The sequence below is a fragment of the Parasteatoda tepidariorum genome, chromosome 9, assembly GCF_982258835.1.
Source record: "Parasteatoda tepidariorum strain Cologne lab strain chromosome 9, Ptep-v5.0, whole genome shotgun sequence".
Taxonomy (NCBI): domain Eukaryota; kingdom Metazoa; phylum Arthropoda; class Arachnida; order Araneae; family Theridiidae; genus Parasteatoda; species Parasteatoda tepidariorum.
Genome location: NC_141763.1, coordinates 43,254,347 through 43,272,575, shown reverse-complemented (window position 1 = coordinate 43,272,575; position 18,229 = coordinate 43,254,347). Strand labels below are relative to the sequence as shown.

The window sequence follows — 18,229 nt, the reverse complement described above, 5'->3', positions numbered from 1 at the left end:
CGGATTTAACGAGGGAAACGAGAATATTTGGTTGGATCAATGTTAAGTCTATGGAACAGAAGTCGCTTTTAACGAGCAAGACCCGGTTTTAGCGAGCAATATTTTTCTGTCTTGCAATTTTTTTTTCAAAATGATAAGAAATTTGCGCGAAATAAAAAAAACCGCGTACTGAAACTTCAAAGTATCTACTATTTTAAACAAACTACTATTTTAAATATGTAGATTAATGAAAAAAATAAATGTTTTGGTAAGAATCTTTTCCTTTATTTTTCTTTCCGTTTATTGCTTCTTTCATTTAAGACTGTAGCGCAACTAGAAATTTTTTGCTGGTTGGGGGGGGGGGATAGTTGTCATTAAATTAAGAAAATTATTTAATTAAATTAATTAAAGTAAGTAAGTATTAATTAAATCTTATGTAAGCTCAATAATTTGACCTCCCCCCCCTCTTCTGGTTGCACGCCTGCCTTAAGGACCCGTTTATTACGAGCACTCGGATTTAACGAGTACATGTTACGGTCCCTTTGTGCTCGTTATAAACGAGTTCGACTGTACTAATTAAATCTAGGATTATTCACGTGCCATCATCAGAGCTGCCACAGGTTACTAAAAATGCAAAAAGTGGTGACTATTAAAACTCAATGTTTTAAAATTAATATTTCGTAACTTTTATCACATATTTTTTACAATTAAAATTTCATGTAAAGAACGCTTTTGTTTTAAATATAAATAATTCGAGACGTAAGTCATAGTGGTAGTTATGATTGCATAATTAAAGGGATAATAAATAAATAAAAATAATTGCTAAATTTTAACATGAAAGTACAATTAGAATTATTTACAAGTAGAAGTAATTTTTAAAAAATACTAAAAATTGAGTGAACATAGTCCTGTCAATATTTAATTTCTTTACATATTTCTTTAAAGATTATTCACGTGAAGTGGTGAGCAAATTGCATATAATTATAATCTCTTGAAATATAAGAATACATTACATTTCTGAGAACTACAAATATTATTGTAATGATTGAAGGGTAATGCTACTACACTAACAAACTTTTTCAGGCCCTTGGGAACCATGAAAAACCCTTGAATCAAACTTTGGGAAAAACAACATTTATTATGCGTTATTAACACACATGAAGTTCAATTTAAAATGTAATTATAGAAGTTTGTTAATATTTGAGAAGACATAACAAATCCAGCTTAAAGGCCATCTTCGATACATGAGAATGATATTTGTGTTGTTATGTAAATATTAAAACATGAAACGATAAGGATAACACTTTTAGCTTTAAGGATCCTTGAATTAATTACATATCTAAAAAATACCAATCTTATAAAGAAAATATGTTAAATATTTTTTGTAGAAATGCTCACGATAGAAGCTCAGTTTGTCCTTCGCGTTTTAACCTTCACTCGATTTAATCCCAAATTGAAAAATAAATTTAAATATTTATAAAACCATGAGATCATTCATTATCTTTTGAAGTGCACTTAGGGTGTTGTTATTCCCTAATATTAATGAACGGAATATCTTTGACACATTTTTTATTAATAAGGTTATCGATCAGAAAAGTTTTATTTAATTGAATAGATACATAAAACATTTATATTTGCTTAGCTAATAGCTTTAGCTGAATATTTACTTAGTTGAAATGTATATGACTCGAAATTATTTTTTGCTTAAAATATTTTTTAATATCTAAACTATAAGGGAAAAAAGTTTTGTAACTGGAACTGTATTTACAAAATTTTCTTTATGAATCATGTATTAGTCTTATGAAGTTTCTAGTGGAGATTGCTAAGCACACAGAATACAAGGCTTAAATCGATACGTAATATGTAGCTGCCAACTTGTACGGCTGTTACGAAATAATTTTCATTAGCATTTTGGCGTATTTAAACTTGAAGCTTAAAAAAAAATTAAACTACCGCGACGATTAAAATTAAACTACCACCACAAATTTTTGATTAATAATTGATTTATGTGGATAGTGGCATAGAATTTAGCATTGCGTCATGGTAAATGTTATTCCTACTAAGTGGAGGTAGTTGTGTTTTTTTTATATTATACCCAATTACCGTTTTTTTAAATTTTTTTTCGTGTCCGGAGCAGTTGGCATCTCTGAATTATGCTTATAGATATATCAATAGTTTTGTTTTTAGAAAATTCGTTTAAAACTTTATAATTGTTTTTCTGCCACTTTGTCAAATTTTTGTAACAATCGTACAAATTGGCATGTATGGTATTACCAAAATAAGACCAAGTGTAACTAAATAAATAGATCAGCGTGATCAGCAGCTATATGTTTTTTCATCCTTTCCAATATTTATAAAATTAAACACCCAGAAAAAGCTTTTATTAAAAAACTATTTAACATAAATAGTTAATGGATTGTGTATTATTTCTAAGCTACAATTTACGTATTTATTAAAAGTAGCAATCTTTTGTACACAAAATTACCCATACATAATTTTTAAAATTAACGAGGTTTAAATGTGTATGACTCAATTAACACGTTCACGCCGGGGTGACCCACCGGTGGGTCAAGCTAGATTTTCTTATCTTGGTAGCGCACCGGAGTAAAAACTGGTAACAATAAATTTCATTTTTTAGTTTTTTTCCGGGAATAATAAAAATCCATAACTACCAATTGTTTTTAACGGATGCAATTTTTATATTGAATTGCTTCTTCGCCGTGATAAATTTCCTTACATTGAATAGTTATTGTTGAGAATAGATTAACTCCTACCGAATATTATCTAATATTGAAATAGTTCTTCTACCAGTATTTTTTCTTTTCCTGTACGAGTATTTTCACTTTTCCCAGCGTGAACGTGTTAAACCTAGTTTTAGCATCAATAAGTAATAACTTATTTTTATGGAATAATAAAATGTTTTTGAACAATTTAATAACAGATTTTCTGTATTTTCACGATAATCCACTGTTCGGGAACTCTTTTATTAGTTAATCTAAAATTTTAAAACTTCCTAGCAAGTACATACCTGCCAACTCTTCCGGATTTTCCGGAAGATTTTATTTTCATATTTAAATTGGTAGCAATACTCAGGTTATTCCAATTAACCTTTTGAATTATAATGATAATTATAGATGAGTCTGACCACCACTACATATAAATAATTACAATAGATATATCAAAACATAATAAACTTTACGCAAGCAAATTTCAACGGGATCAAAATATAAATATATTTTTGAATCAGATTGATTTTCGGTTATTGTTTTACAACCACTCTGAAAGTCCATTCTCGGAAGGAGTGAAAGTTGGCAGGTATGCAAGTACATTCCTATACGATGTTTTTGGACAAATTTATAATTTTACTTTAAAACAGCAACGTATGTGAAACGCACTTTGATCTTGATGATGTAATGTTTAGCATAGATAATCTTAACATAATATTTAGCATATACGTAATTTTTAAGATTAACGAGATTTAAATGTGTTTAACGCAATTAAGCCTAGTTTCAGCATCAATAAGTAATAACTTACTTCTATGGAACTTATTTTTATGGAATATTAAAATGTTTTTAAATAATTTGAAAACAGATTTGTACGTATGTGAAACGCACTTCGATTTTGATGATGTAATATTTTGCGTAGAACTTGCGTATTTGAACTTATGAACTTTCAGCAGTATATTTAGCTTAAGGTGCGTGTTCCTGTGTCACATGAATGGATTGAAGCAGAAGCTTCATAAATTGCCAAGTTAATTCTTAAGTGCTATCAGACATTTCAATGAACTGAAAATGAATGCAAGATCAACTCATGTGGAGCAGAAAAATTAATTCTCGATAAAAAAGCAAACCTCAAGCTTCCCGCTGAAAGAAGATTTCTTTCAATCGTGAAAACGTGCACATTCTTTAGAATTTAAAAAAAGAAAAATGTCAAAGGTTAAGGTCATTAATTCAAGAACTTAAGTTTTAAAAATACATAAATTTGCTTTTCAATCTGATTCTTATAAAATTTGATGTCCGTGGAATCTTATTAACTCTTGGTGATATATTTGGGAATAATTTATATAAATTTCAAGATGGCGAAAATGTTAGCAGAACAAAAGTAAAAATAAAAAAAGTGAAGAACAAAAATGCAATTACATAAAATAAGAAGTCTGAAAAATTGACTTAGTATAAAGTTTTTTAGAAGAAAAATAGTTGACAATTCTGTGCATGTAATAGGAGCAACCAATCCCAGCTTGAGTAAGTTTCAGCATGATCTTAGTTTCCTAAAATTGTATATCTCCAAATTAAGGCAGCTATTTTATACTGAATTCTTATTCATGGAGGCTAACTGCTCCGAAATCAACAAAATATTTTTAAACTATAGACTAAATTTTGCAGATTTTTGATTAAGTTTGCCAATTTTTTAAGAGGTTCTAAATAGCGTAATTGTACTAAACTGAACTTTTATGCTAGCAGCTAGCTGGGGTGCAATTGTAAGAAAGTTGCATTTCACACAAGTCTTTGAATTATTTAGAAGTAATGGTGGGTAAAAACTCTATAAATCGAATTTGCTAAACCAAGAATCATATATTCAAAGACTACTACCACTATAAAATATTTATCCACAGTCCCAAGCAAGTTGGCAACTCTGCTTATACGCTGATAGTTATTTTATATCCATGAAAAAATAATACGATAAAAAAAATTTTACGAAAATTATTAAAGAATAATTTGTTCTTAATACTTACAGAACAATCAATTGGGATTTAGTAAATTGTAGATCCTGTTCTATTTCGCAATGCTTCACTTCAAACTTCCATTTAAGGTTTAACTTTTCAGGAACTGAAAATTAAAAATAATGCTTTTACAGACATATATTTCTAGCTATTTATAGTAACGTATTAAAAGCAAATAGTTATAAAATACGACAAGCCTTAAAACATCTTAATTTGAGTAATTAATGCTTTGAGGTAAACAAATATGAAAGAATTTTTAATTATCTAGATCAGTGGTTACAAACTGGCGGCCCTCGAGGCCTTTTTTATAGGACCGCGAATTAAAATACATTAGTTGTCATTTTTTGTGGACTATTTTCGTAAAAATCTATGCGTTCACGTTCACTAGTTCCGTATAGTGAGTATTAGTTCTTTTTACACGATCACTAGTTCCGTATAGTGAGTATTAGTTCTTTTTACACGATCACTAGTTCCGTATAGTGAGTATTAGTTCTTTTTACACGATCACTAGTTCCGTATAGTGAGTATTAGTTCTTTTTACACGTTCACTAGTTCCGTATAGTGAGTATTAGTTCTTTTTATACGATCACTACCAGCTGAATATCAGTGGTTATACTGTATGTATCACTGAAAAGTGGTAATCGACAAAGATAAAATCAAAGTTAAATTTCCTTATTTAAGCAACCATTTTAGCTCTTAAAATTCACAATAAGTTTACTTCAAGAAACAAGATGTTACCATGGGGTAAAAATATTATATTTTCAGCGAAACTAGTTGCGTCTTGCTACCACTTGATCTGTATTATCGACACAAACTCTTAAGATGAATTTTGTCTAGTCCCGAAGCGAGATCGGCAGCTAAAAGTGCTAAACCTCTTATCTGCTAATTAAATAAAAAGAAAACATTCCCGCAAAATCCCGCTATGGTTCATAGAGGTTAAGGCTTCACAATTTTGTGACCAACGGCATGATTGGGGCAATAGGGGCAGCACAGCGCACAGACAACCTTTACTTCCGAGCAGAGCCTGACAAAGGCAGGGGCATAAGGGCAGTTGCCCCTGGCCCCACATCAGAGGGGGCCTCCAAATCGAATTGAAAGTTTATTTTAGGCTTCATTCATTAATGTACTTTTTTTAAAACAAAATATTAGTACAGTATAAAATCTGCCAGTTTTATGTTAGCTTCTTCATTAATGTATCGTATGAACACAATAAATCTATATTTTGAAAATCCATGGCTATCTAGTGCGGAATTCAGCTAAATGTTTACAATTACGATGGAAAAATTTGGCCTGTATTTTTACATATAGCAAAAGATATTTTTACAAAAATACAGGCTTCTGATTGGCTTAAGTGAGTCATCGTAATTGCGAAAATTTAGCTGTATTTCGCTCTAACGTCAGCAAGGATATGAATTTTTCGCAGCTAGATGACAAAGTCAGCAATCAGAAAACTGCATTCGGTATGATGGGCAAAGAATTGTCAGAAATCAAGAAAATGAACAGAACGATATTTCGTCTGACCATTGTAGGGGTGGACTTGAATTGGACTTGCTATTTTAGGTTCTAGTCAACTTCTTGCTTATACATGTATAATGAGGTGAAAAATTTATATACCTAAATGAAGTTCAATTATTTATTACTGAAGTAGAGAAGCAAAGGGGGGCCCCCAAAGAAGTTTTTCCCCCGGGTTCCAATTAGGCTAAATCGGGCCCTGCGTCCGAGACAAGCTGGTATTATTGATCTGAATCTGGGGGCTGGCTTCAAGCCGCCATTATGGATCGAACCAAAGTTCTTCACAATGACAATTAAGTGCCTTAACCATGAGCCATCGCAACTGCTGTTAAATACAGGTATATAAAACCTGACTCTTAAAATATGTAATAATTGCGTATTCGCCACAATCAATAACATTTTGTTGTCCAAGTATAGTTTTTATATATATTGTTGGATAAGTGAATTTTTTTAATAATCTAAAAATGTAAAGTTACCGGAAAATGCAATAAATAATAATAATAAAATAGTAACACGTCGGTACGAGCCTTTCAGTAGTTCCCATACGAAAAACGGATAGTTAGCTAATTTAGAACGAAACAATAATAAAAATGAGAAAACAAATTTAATTGTCTGTCGTGTTTCTCGTGTTAAAATAATTTTGAATAGTTATACATGAAAAGAGCTGAAAAACAACTATTAAAGCTCAAGGAAAATTTCTTTTGAATAATCTTTTCATTGTTCCAATACTAAATTTTGAAATTTTTTGGCCAAGGTGTTTTGATGAGCTACGAAAATCATAAACTGGTTTATTTATTGATGAGGAAATCTAAAATAGTAAAATGTCGGCAATTATTCTGTCACCACAGGTAGTAAAAGATGTCTGATAAGAAATTTTAAAGACAGAAAAGTAATTCAAATGCCTAATTTGTTCATTTTGCTAGTTGCTCAAGTCAATAATTATTTTCCTCGATGTATTTATATTCGTTTTAATTATATGATGACAAATATTTGTGTTTTTATTAGTATGATTGGAATCTAATTTTTTATTTCAGCAGTTAATAAATTTAATTTTTCCAAAAAAGAAAAATAAGTATCTGTTGCCATTATTTTACTTTATACTATGACACAATATTATTCTGCTTCGCGCCAGTTTCTTTGTTGAGTAGGAAATAAATAGTAAAAGCATTGAAATCTTTGTGAAAGAATATAAAATGTGTCACGTAAGAGAATTCATACTTGACGGACTTGGCTTATTCGAAATAAAAAGGAAAGAACAGTTTCTAACATAATCAAATGTCGCGTTTCAACAGCCAATAAGGATGGATATGAAATTCGACTGTACTGGGTGACAAAAACGAAAATAAGTACTCTACGTACTCCAGGTACAGCAGATAAACTTCATTAAGAGCAAAATTTAAAAAAAAAAATAAAAAAAAAAACGAGAAAAGCAGATGAATTATTGTAGCACATCGAGGTCGAGGGACCAGTAGCTTCATAAAGAACTCCCCGAGGTGATTTAATTTAAAGCAAAATGTAATATCGACTTTATATATGATAATTTTACTTACTTATTTGCACCAGGTGGCTAATATCTTCCCTTGTACATGGGGATGGTGTACATATACCAAGCTTCACTGATACTACATGTAAGTTATGCAACATCGTTGCAATATAGGTGATAACCTGTTCATAGATAAAATAAATAATAAAATTTCTTGAATCTCAAATCGAAATTGTTAATATAAAGTTTAAAATTAATTTAGCCATTTTGAATAAGTCAAACATAAATCGAAATCTATTAAAGATAACTGTGATGTTTTTCAGTCACCCCAGAGACTCCTGAATAATTTATTGTTTTTAACTTGTCTATAATAATTTCATGATGAATATGGGTCTTCTGCGCGGCCCAGGTGCCCAGCTTTTGTCAAATAAAGTTAAAAAAAACTGTGATGTTTTGCCATTTTTTTCTCTCAAGAACTCCATTTTGCTCCCCAAACTTTATTTTTTGTCATGTATCAGGGGTCTGTTTAGAAGAAATTTGGGTCCGTTAACGGACCCTTCACAAAATATCTTTTCATAAAAACGGACCCTTCACAAAATATTTTAACTTAAAAACGGACCCTTCACAAAATGATTTTTCTTTTAATCGGACCCTTCACAAATTTGTTAATCTTCATTATTATTTTGTTAATCGAATAAACCCTTTCCAGGGCAGAAAACAAAAAAGATGGATGTAAATGAATTAAGTTTTGTCTTCGGCAGACGATTCTTCCATTATTCGTCCGAAATGAATATTCTGTGTTCAGCAGTATAGGCTAAATACCAAATATTTGTATGTTGCATCTCTAATTTAGAAGCAGCAATTGTTGTTTATTTTTTAAAATTAAATTTTTTTAATTATAATTTTACAGTGTTGAGCATTGTATGTCTTTACAATTTAAAAACTCTTTGAAAAAGTTTTTTTTTTGCAATAACGGACCCTATTTGCACAAATTCATAAAAGCGGACCCTGGTTGAAAGAATGTGAGTAATTTTTTCACAATTTCACGAAAAACGGACCTTTCACAAAATGTCTGTACAGACCCCTGTGTATGTTTCTTAGTCTAATTTCAGGATGAATGGGAAAAGGGCCGTAAGGCCTCAGACGCCCAGTTCCACTACAACGAACGGTGATGTTTAAATATATTAAAACTATTGCTTAATTAGTTATTTCCCTATTAAAATTATCATAAGCAGAATGCTAGAAATTTCGGCTTGGCGGACATTACTTACTAACTTTAGGAAAAGAAATGTTGATATTAAAACCATGACGCGAGCACTTTTTACATATATCAACATACCTGCCAACTCTCCCGCATTTTGCGGGAGATTTTATTTTCATATTTAAAGTGGTAGTAAATATATACTATTTTTTCTTTTATAAATTTAATTTCTAAATAATTTTTATAACCACTATTCTTACAAAAATTAAGCTTATATATTAATATGCGTTACTATTATGGTTGTCAACTGAATTTTTTTCAAATGCAGCGTATTTGTTTGCTTAAAATTGAAGTTTTAATTCCATTTTAATACCACTGGGAAAAATGATAATGGAAGGGATTCAAAGTTGGCACGTCTGTATCAAGAAGGATACCGACCTTTTAAAAGACTCAATGCTCATTACTATATGTATTTTCCGTGGCAATACGAACAAACTCAGTGCCTGCCACCGGTGACCCCCATGGCATTCAACGTGTTAAACTTAGGATATTATTCATTAGGAAACCTCATTCCATTAGTCAGATCTCTAACAACTTTATCTGGAAAATTTGTCTCTTTAAATAACGACTGATTACTATTAAAAAAATCTCCAGTAGATCAAATACCTTATCAATTATACCTTATCTGCCACTCTAAATGTTAAAATTTTTACCACATAATATTTAGTCTCAATGACCTTAATCTAATACTACCACTTGACAGAATCGATGAATCGGTTAGTGGCGCTTCGCGCCAAACACCGAGATAACCCCAATATCCAGCATCCAGCACCTTAATCTATTTCTTTCATTATTGTCCTGACCTAGTTGAAAGAGTCGATAGCCCTGCGGGGATTAGGTACTCTGTGATTTCCTAGAAATACCAAGACTGTAAAGGGTAAAAACTGGTAAGAAAGTATGCAGCTTTCAGAATTTTCGGTATTTTTTTTAAACATTTTATGAGAATCGGGTATTAAAACATAAACTTAGCTACCAGTAGAACAAGTTTTCCCAAAACGCGTTGAGAGTTGGCAGCTCTGTAGGCTTGAAATCATGGGTATATCCTAGCAACCTATGGTGCCTCTTAATTCACTTTGGAAACAAACTAAAATTCAAAATTATTATTTTCTGAGAAATATTTGGGAACGCCCACCATTTCAATGCGGTTAAGAATTTTCATGAGGAATTACGTTCTTTTTTTGCATTTCGCCCAGACCGAAACTTATTCAGAATTCTGAAATTTATGGAATATATCTCAAATCTCTTCTTGCAGTAACTTAGGCATCTTATTTAATTCTTCTCATAATTTAAATATTCTATTCGAAAATTATGGAGATAAGGGATAACTTGCTTGCATTTTCATGTAAATAATTTTTCAGTACACATAAAGTAAACGTGTATAATTTCTCTTTAAAAGAAAAATTTAGTTAAAGTCAGAACGCGGTTCTTTTATTGGTGAATGTTTTTGTTGAGAATAGGAATATTTTTTAATTAGAAGAACAGATAAAAAATACTTTTATGCTTGTTTTATGCCTATTTAATCTCTTGGGGACGGGTTATTCATAAAAGCATTCGTAAAAAATCAGAATTAGGATGTAAATAAATAAAAAACGGTAGCTTAAATGCAGGCGTTGCTAATTTGACAGATTTATTTTGCTTTGACTTTAATTATTGTTAGTTTAATCATATATATAATCAATGTTAGTTCAAAGTATAACTTAATAATTTTATTTTGAACTAAAGTAATGGTGAATTAAATAAATCAAACAATTATAACCCACAAATTAACCACTAAAGAACTACTTTGGTTAGCAGTTTTATCTTTTTACCCTGATTGATACGGTTTTATGCTGACACGTATTTGTGACAGTCGGCGCGAAAGGGTTAAAGGTTGGTTCCTTTTTTTAAAAGAAGGTAATGAGTGGTATCATTCGTTTTCAGAAACGAATTAATATTGTTTACTATTATGTACTAAAAATATAAACATTTATGCTGGGATGATATGAATGGTCCAAGTCTTCCTAAAGTTAACACTTAATTTAGAAATAATTTCATACCACCCAACTTTTCTGGATTTTTCGGAAGATTTTAAGTTTTTATTTATTGCGGTAGAAAAATTTATATAACCGCATTTTACTTTTGTTAAAATTAATACAATGAAAAATGATTTTGACTACCGTTACATTTACATTATTTAACTATATACGGTAGCCTGCTAGCCCTCTATAAGTGTTTATATATATGCCACCATAATGTAGCATAACACAAAATGTTTTAATACACTGTAAATTATTTCATGATGTATAGGTCAGGGACCGCTGCGCGGCCCAGGCACCCAATTTATTTTAAATAAAGAAAAGAAAGAAGTATTTACATGTGTTAAATAAATTACAGCATAACACCAGCCTCATACCTGCCAACTTTTACGCATTTGGCGTAAAATTTTATTTTTATATTTAAAGTGGTAGTAAATATATACTATTTTTTCTTTTATAAATTAAATTTTTAGATGATTTTTATCACCACTATTCTTAAAAAAATTAAGCATATATATAAATATGTGTTACTATAATGGTTGGCAGCTTAAGTCTTTTCAAATTCAGCGTATTTTTTTGCTTAAAAATGAAATTTTTATTCCATTTTAATACCACTGGGAAAAATCATAATGGAAGGAATTAAAAGTTGGCAGGTATGCAGCTTAGTATCTCAAGTGAATTGGAATTTCTTTAACTCCAGGAAAAAAAATGTTTTTTTTTTTTGATACATTAAATTTTACAAATTTTAAAGAAATCAGTAGAATAGTTTTTGAGAAATAAAAATTTAATAACGCTAGAACTATTCAACTGTTTTATTGATTAGCACTGATTCTTTGAACAAAACATGCAACTGCTACAGAGAATTGATAGATGTTTTAGATTTAGAATTAAAAATTTTTAAGGAAAATATGGAACGTATATTACGAAATTGATTAATAAAACAAAAATGTTTACCGCTATAAAATGCTGGAAACAGGTATTTTACGGGAGACCAGTCCTAAAAGTGAGACGGAAAAAAATCGCAATGTTGCCATGGGTGACTAAAAATTCAAAAGATGGTGACTTAATAAACTCATAAATTTATTATATAATAATAAAATTGGCAGCTTTAGGTAGTATTTGTTTTCTTTCTATATACAATTGAATGTGAATCGTTCGTTCGTTGTAGTGGAACTGGGCGTCTGAGGCCTTACGGCCCTTTAATTGAATGTAAATACTTGATATGTGGTGTAGCAGAGTACCTGCCTGCAAAGCGGGCATCTCACTCCTTCATCTGATGTAATGGTATAATAGCTGAGACTAAATGGCTTTGGCAAAAAAGATTCGAGTGTTGGCTGCGAAGCCTCTGCGAATTTACAGTCATATCTGAGTATTAAGTTAAGTAAAAAGCTGAAGATAACTCATAGTTTGATAATTGGGGAAAGGCATTATCGGTATACTAACATAAGGTTAGTTATCGGTAGGGTGAATGTAAATTCTAGTCCTATGTTTTGGTTGAACATTGAGGTAATCAGGCAGTGGAGTTGCTTTTATGAATGTTTCAAGCACTTGGGTGAATGTAAATACTGGATGCTGGATATTGGGGTTATCTCGGCGTTTGGCGCGAAGCGCCACTAACCGATTCATCGATTCTGTTTTGTTGTATTCTGGGAGGTCCTATATATCTTTGAAGTTGTAGTATGTTGTAACAACAAATCAAGTCCTTAACCCCTTGGGGACGGGTGATTCAGAAAAGCATTTGTACAAAATCAGAATCAAGTTGCAATTAAATAAAAAACGGTAACTTAAATGTAGTCTTTGCTAATTTGACAGACTTGCTTTGCTTTTATTTTAATTATTGTTAGTTTAATCATATATATAATCAATGTTAATTCAAAGTATAACTAAATAGTTTTATTTTGAACAAAGTAATGGTGAATTAAATAAATCAAACAATTATAATTCCGCCCACAAATAAACTGCTAAAGAAATACTTTGATTACCAGTTTTATCTTTTTACCCTGATTGATACGGTTTTTTTCTGTCACGTATTTGTGACAGTCGGCGCGAAAGGGTTAAAGAAGTAAATCTTTAGTTTTGAAGGGAAAATCATCTTTGGAATGGGAAGATCCCCCTGAGTAGAGTTGTATGATAAAGTTAATAGTATTTTGATAGTATGCAGTCTGAGCATGAAAAGGCGGTAATTGGGCTGAAATTCGAATTATCATGGATTATACCAATATCGAACAATTTATTGAAATCTGATGTGGTGCATGTTTTTGCGTCGCTGTAAAATTTTGTGGTCAATTTAGCTATAAAGCAATTGATATCATCAATGTTTAAGTCTTTTCTGAGTAATCTATCGCTAATCGCCCTTGGGGCGCCAGTCATTGTGCGTAAAAATTTACCTTTGGTTGTAGATAGCTTCTTTTTTAGGTTGTTGCTTATAGTAGTTAGGGGTGGGCAAGCATACGTAAGAATTGGTCGAATCGCTTGTATATAGATAGTTCTTTTATTTGCTAGATCAAGCTTTGAATTCTTACGCAGGAGGACTTTGAGAGCAGAAAACGCTCCTCTGGCTATTTTGATTATGTCGTTTATGTGAGTACTCCAGCTCAAATTATATGAGATCGTGACGCCGAGGTATTTAACGTGTTTCACTGGTTTGATCTCAGTATTAAAGAGATAGATGTGGGGAGTATTTTGTTGTTTTTTCTTACTATTTATGATTAAGAATTGACTTTTGTCGGGGTGTAGTTTTGTGCGCCATTTGCTGCACCATGTTTCAACTACTTGTAGTTTATCTTGTAGCAGGGTAATAGCGCGTTTTGTATTCATTGACTTAGTTATGGTTGCCGTATCATCAGCATATAGTGCTACAAACTCGTTTAGGTTATCATCATTAGTCGGAAAATCTGCAGTGTACAGGATGTATAATGAATTCTAGTAGGTTAATAATTTGTTTGGTGGTAGACAAATTTTGTCTGAACCCGTACTGTTGTTTGGGTAAGTTATAAAGGTATTTATTAATTCTACTGTAGATAAGCTTTTCGTAAACCTTTGATAGCGTAGGCAAGAGACTAATGGGTCTGAAGTTACTTGGATTTGAAGTATCTTTACCCGGTTATGGAAAGAGAATTACATCTGATTTTTTCCAGCAATCAGGAAAATAGCAGTGGTTGAAGGAGACGTTAAGGATGTTACTTAGTATTGGTATTATATTTGGAGGGGCATTCTTAAGCATCTCATTAGTAATATTATCATGCCCTGGTGCCTTTCTATTTTTTAATTTTCTAATGATATTAATTATTTCGTCATCGTTAGTATTCTGAATGCCTTGAGTAGAACAGGGTGTGTTCATAATTTTTTGAAATTCCTCTTTAACATACTGATCATTGTAGGGGCAATAAGGTTCGGCATTTAAAGAAAACTTGCATGGTTTTAGCAAACACGTTGATTTTATCATTGTCCGTATATACTATCGTATTGTTGTTCTTTAATGGAATGAATGTAAATAACAATATTGTTTTTGCTTTAAGTATGAATAATTTGAAGTCATAGCGGTAGTTACAATTAAAGCTATAATAAATAAATTGGAATTGCGTTTCTATCACTTTTTACATTTTTAATCGCCCGTAATAAAACCATCTCAAAAATAGATGGTTTTTTAGGTGGAATAAATCTCTACTTAACATTGCATTTTAACACCCCGCCGGGAGAAGAAGCAGTCTGATGCATGTATTGCAGGTGTTAAAAATTTTGGTAGTCATAGTTATTTTATTCTCCCCTCCCCCTCCAAAAAAAATAAAAAATAAAATTTCTCTTTTACCAGTTTTTACTCTCATTTGTCTTGATATGTACCAGTTTTGTTAGCAGGGAAGCTCATCAATAATGTCTTTCATTTTTCAAAAATCAATTATTGTACATATCAAATCATGTTTTATCTTTATTTTTAATTTAAGTCTACCATCAATATTTCTAGTGTTATGTAAAAACGCCAATTTGTCATATTGAATTTTTTCATTGTTTTATTATTTCACAAGCAAACGGCTTGATTTTTTTTATGGCTACCACAATGTTTGCCAAATCAATGTTTTTTACCTTACTGTATGTAATTTAATGATGAATGGGATAGGGGCCGCTTCACGGCCCAGGAGCCCAGTTTATTTAAATAAAGAAGAATAAGTTAGCAGGGAAGCATATAAACCTCAGACCGATGGCAGCTCATTTTTGTAGTGAGGTAATCTGAACTAAAATACAAAATATTTAATTTCCTTTTATTCCAATTGCATTCCAATTACCAGAAAGAATCACCTTAAAGACCACAATACAAGACGAATGGGAAAAAGGCCGCTAACGGCCCCAGGCGCCCAGATATATTTCGATGATGATGAGGATTAGCAGGGAAGCCAGACGCGACAAAAATTCTTATAAGCGGTTGAAACTCAATTGCGTATTTTATTATCTATTAATTATTCAGCGAATGTGAACGGATTTAAGTTTTATATTATTCATATTTAAAGCAAAGACATTCATTGCAGTCGCTTTCAATTGTAAATTGCCAAAAAATATGCTAGAAAAAGTTACCAGCAGGATTCTCACGGTCTGGAAAATTATTTAAAGTGGTAGCATAAGTGAGATAAATCTAGATGTTTCAAGATTTATATTTTGATCTAAACATATGTGGGAGCAAAAAAAAAAAAAATACCTTGCGGATAATTTCGTAAATTTAAGCATTTTTCTATAGTCTTGAAAAATTTTAGGTACCCCTTATTCATTTTTTCAAGGTCGTGAGAACCTTGTACCAATTTTAATCTCTTTAAATAGAATTTTGAATTTTATTAGTCACCACTTTTTGGATTTTTAGTCAACCGTGGAAAGAGACGGGGATGCAATGAACGAATAAAAAGGTAAAATATAAAAAAGGTAACTCAATTCATTTTTTTATTGATGATTTCTTTAATTATTGAATTGTAACTACTACCACTATGCTTACGTTTCAAATTGTTCTTATTGAAACCAAAAATATTTTTACTAACTTTTTGTAAACTGATAAAAAATATGCTGTAGAAAATTGCTTATTTTAATCTCGTTCATTAAAGTTTTGAATTTTATTAGTCGCTGAATTTTGTATTTTCAGTCGTCCGAGACAGCCCTGTATGTAGAAATAAAAACAATTTCTTGACCCTAAGACAGAGCACATGGGGGTCACTTATTGTTCAGAATTTTCATCAGGGATAGAAATTAATATAAATCAAGACGGAAAAGAGAAAAAAAAATTTGTGAGGAAAACATTTCATTATGGCTTGTTTTTTAAAATTTAAAAATATCTTTTAAATACCAAGATTTCTTTCAAAGAGAAAATAAATCAATAGTTTATGAGAAAGAAAAATGAAAGCTTATTTTGTCTCACAAAAACCACTATAAATAATATGGCTTATTACCTGTTTTACATTTTTACTGTCTTACTTTCAACTCTGATTTTCTTAAAGAAAAACATGAAACATAGTATGCATACACTTTATATCTAATATATATAATTCTCTTACGTGGCTCCCAAATTTTGGCAGTATTTCTTTTCCGCCGGTGGCAACCTTTGCTTTGTTTTGTTTTCGTTACTATTTCTCTTACACGGCGAATCGACCATAATTGGGTATACTATAGCCTACGTCACAGGTTGTGTTATTCCTACTAAATTTAACCCATGAACGGCATTTTCTGCGAGCCTAACTTCAAGCCACAAATAAACAAGCGAAGTGTTTGATCGTTTAAATAGCTGCTCGCCAGATTTTATTGCATTATAAAGAAAAGTAATTGATATTCGATTTTTGATTAATAATTGATTTATGTGGATAGTGGCATAGAATTTAGCATTGCGTCATGGTAAATGTTATTGCTACTAAGTGGAAGTAGTTGTGTTTTTTTTAATATTATACCCAATTGCCGCTAAAAATGTCACATGCCAAATCTAGTTGAGGTGGCTCAACATATAGCGCTTTTAAAAACGGAAACTGAAATAACCAGAGAGCATCAGCTGCGACAATCTCATACTATTGAGCTAGGCAGAAGTGAGTAGTCTTTGTCGATAGATCTCTATTTTAGTATTTTGTCAAAAGTGCGTTGTCGAATTTATATATTACAAATTTATTTGACGATTTTTGATTTATACCACGAATTATACTATAGCTCATTTCTAATAGGTTTAACGAATTGCATGTCATTTATTTGAATTCAAATTTATTTTAATGACTTAATATTTACTAAAAAGATTTATTTTTAAACTTTCGGCTTTTAGGTTTTCTGGTTTTAAATTTCTGCTTTTAGTATTTTACTTCGGCACTTGCCGCTTCCATGACTTTATTTCTCCCCTTGAACTGGCATCTTCATTATACATGGGACATTCGAAATGAAATCTTGCTCTTGGTCAAATTCAGCACCCTCTGTCTTACCTGGTGTCATCTTTGAGTGTTATCCTCTCAGTGAAACTTTGGTTTACCTTAGAACATTTTTAGTCTTAGAGGCACTTAGCCTTGAAAGGGAACACTTGAACTTTTAGTCGACTATTTTATTTATTCTACTAAGCTTATTTTAGTCTTATTTGTTTTTTAATGTGATTTTTCATATTTTACCATTTGATGTTTTACCTGACCTTACTTTTATATGTTTTTACCTGTATTTTTGACACTTTTATTGTCGGTTGATTTTATCCACTTTGATGTTTTAAGCACTTTTAATTTTTATTCCTTTTTATTTTACTTTTTCGAGTTTGGGATTTTTCCTATATGTTTTAATCTTTTTAATTTTGTACTTTTACTTTTCTGTAGTTTGGAAGTATTTAGTCACGTGCAAAAGGGTGAAACCCTTATCCGCAAACTCCTTCGGGGGTAGGTCGGTTACTATTGGTCTTACTAAAAAGATGTTATTTTTTTTATAAAAAAAAGTTTTTATATGGATTTGAATGATTGTTTTGAATTCTTAGAATTTTGTGCATTTGCAATGTACCAGCGAAGCGAGCTTGGTTTGCGAAGCAAACCATATAAGATTGCGTAGCAATTTTCGGGGGTTAGCGAACAGGGGGTTCAGCCCACTAGTTCTAAAACATTTCCGTAGTTTCAGTCATTGCTTTTCCTAGTTCTAGCAAATGTAATCTATACATTTGAATAAATTAGAAATAAAACAATTTTGTTCGTCATCGCATATAAATTATTTAAATAAATTCATAAAGGGTCAGAGGTTGTGCTTCTATAAACTTTATAAAAATTTCTGCTTAAATACTCTAC

The 18,229-nt window shown here is 31.1% G+C and overlaps 1 protein-coding gene across 1 annotated transcript in view; it reads right to left on the bottom strand.

The window, feature by feature from the left end:
* The window catches only part of LOC107448262 (nose resistant to fluoxetine protein 6), a 107,114-nt gene that overhangs the window by 39,893 nt on the left and 48,992 nt on the right, over positions 1-18,229 (bottom strand). The window contains exons 3-4 of the mRNA XM_087151688.1: positions 7,762-7,876; positions 4,712-4,805 (exon numbers count right to left, since the gene is read on the bottom strand). Of these exons, the coding sequence (XP_087007814.1) occupies positions 4,712-4,805; positions 7,762-7,876 (209 nt within the window). The remainder of the gene's footprint in view (positions 1-4,711; positions 4,806-7,761; positions 7,877-18,229) is intronic.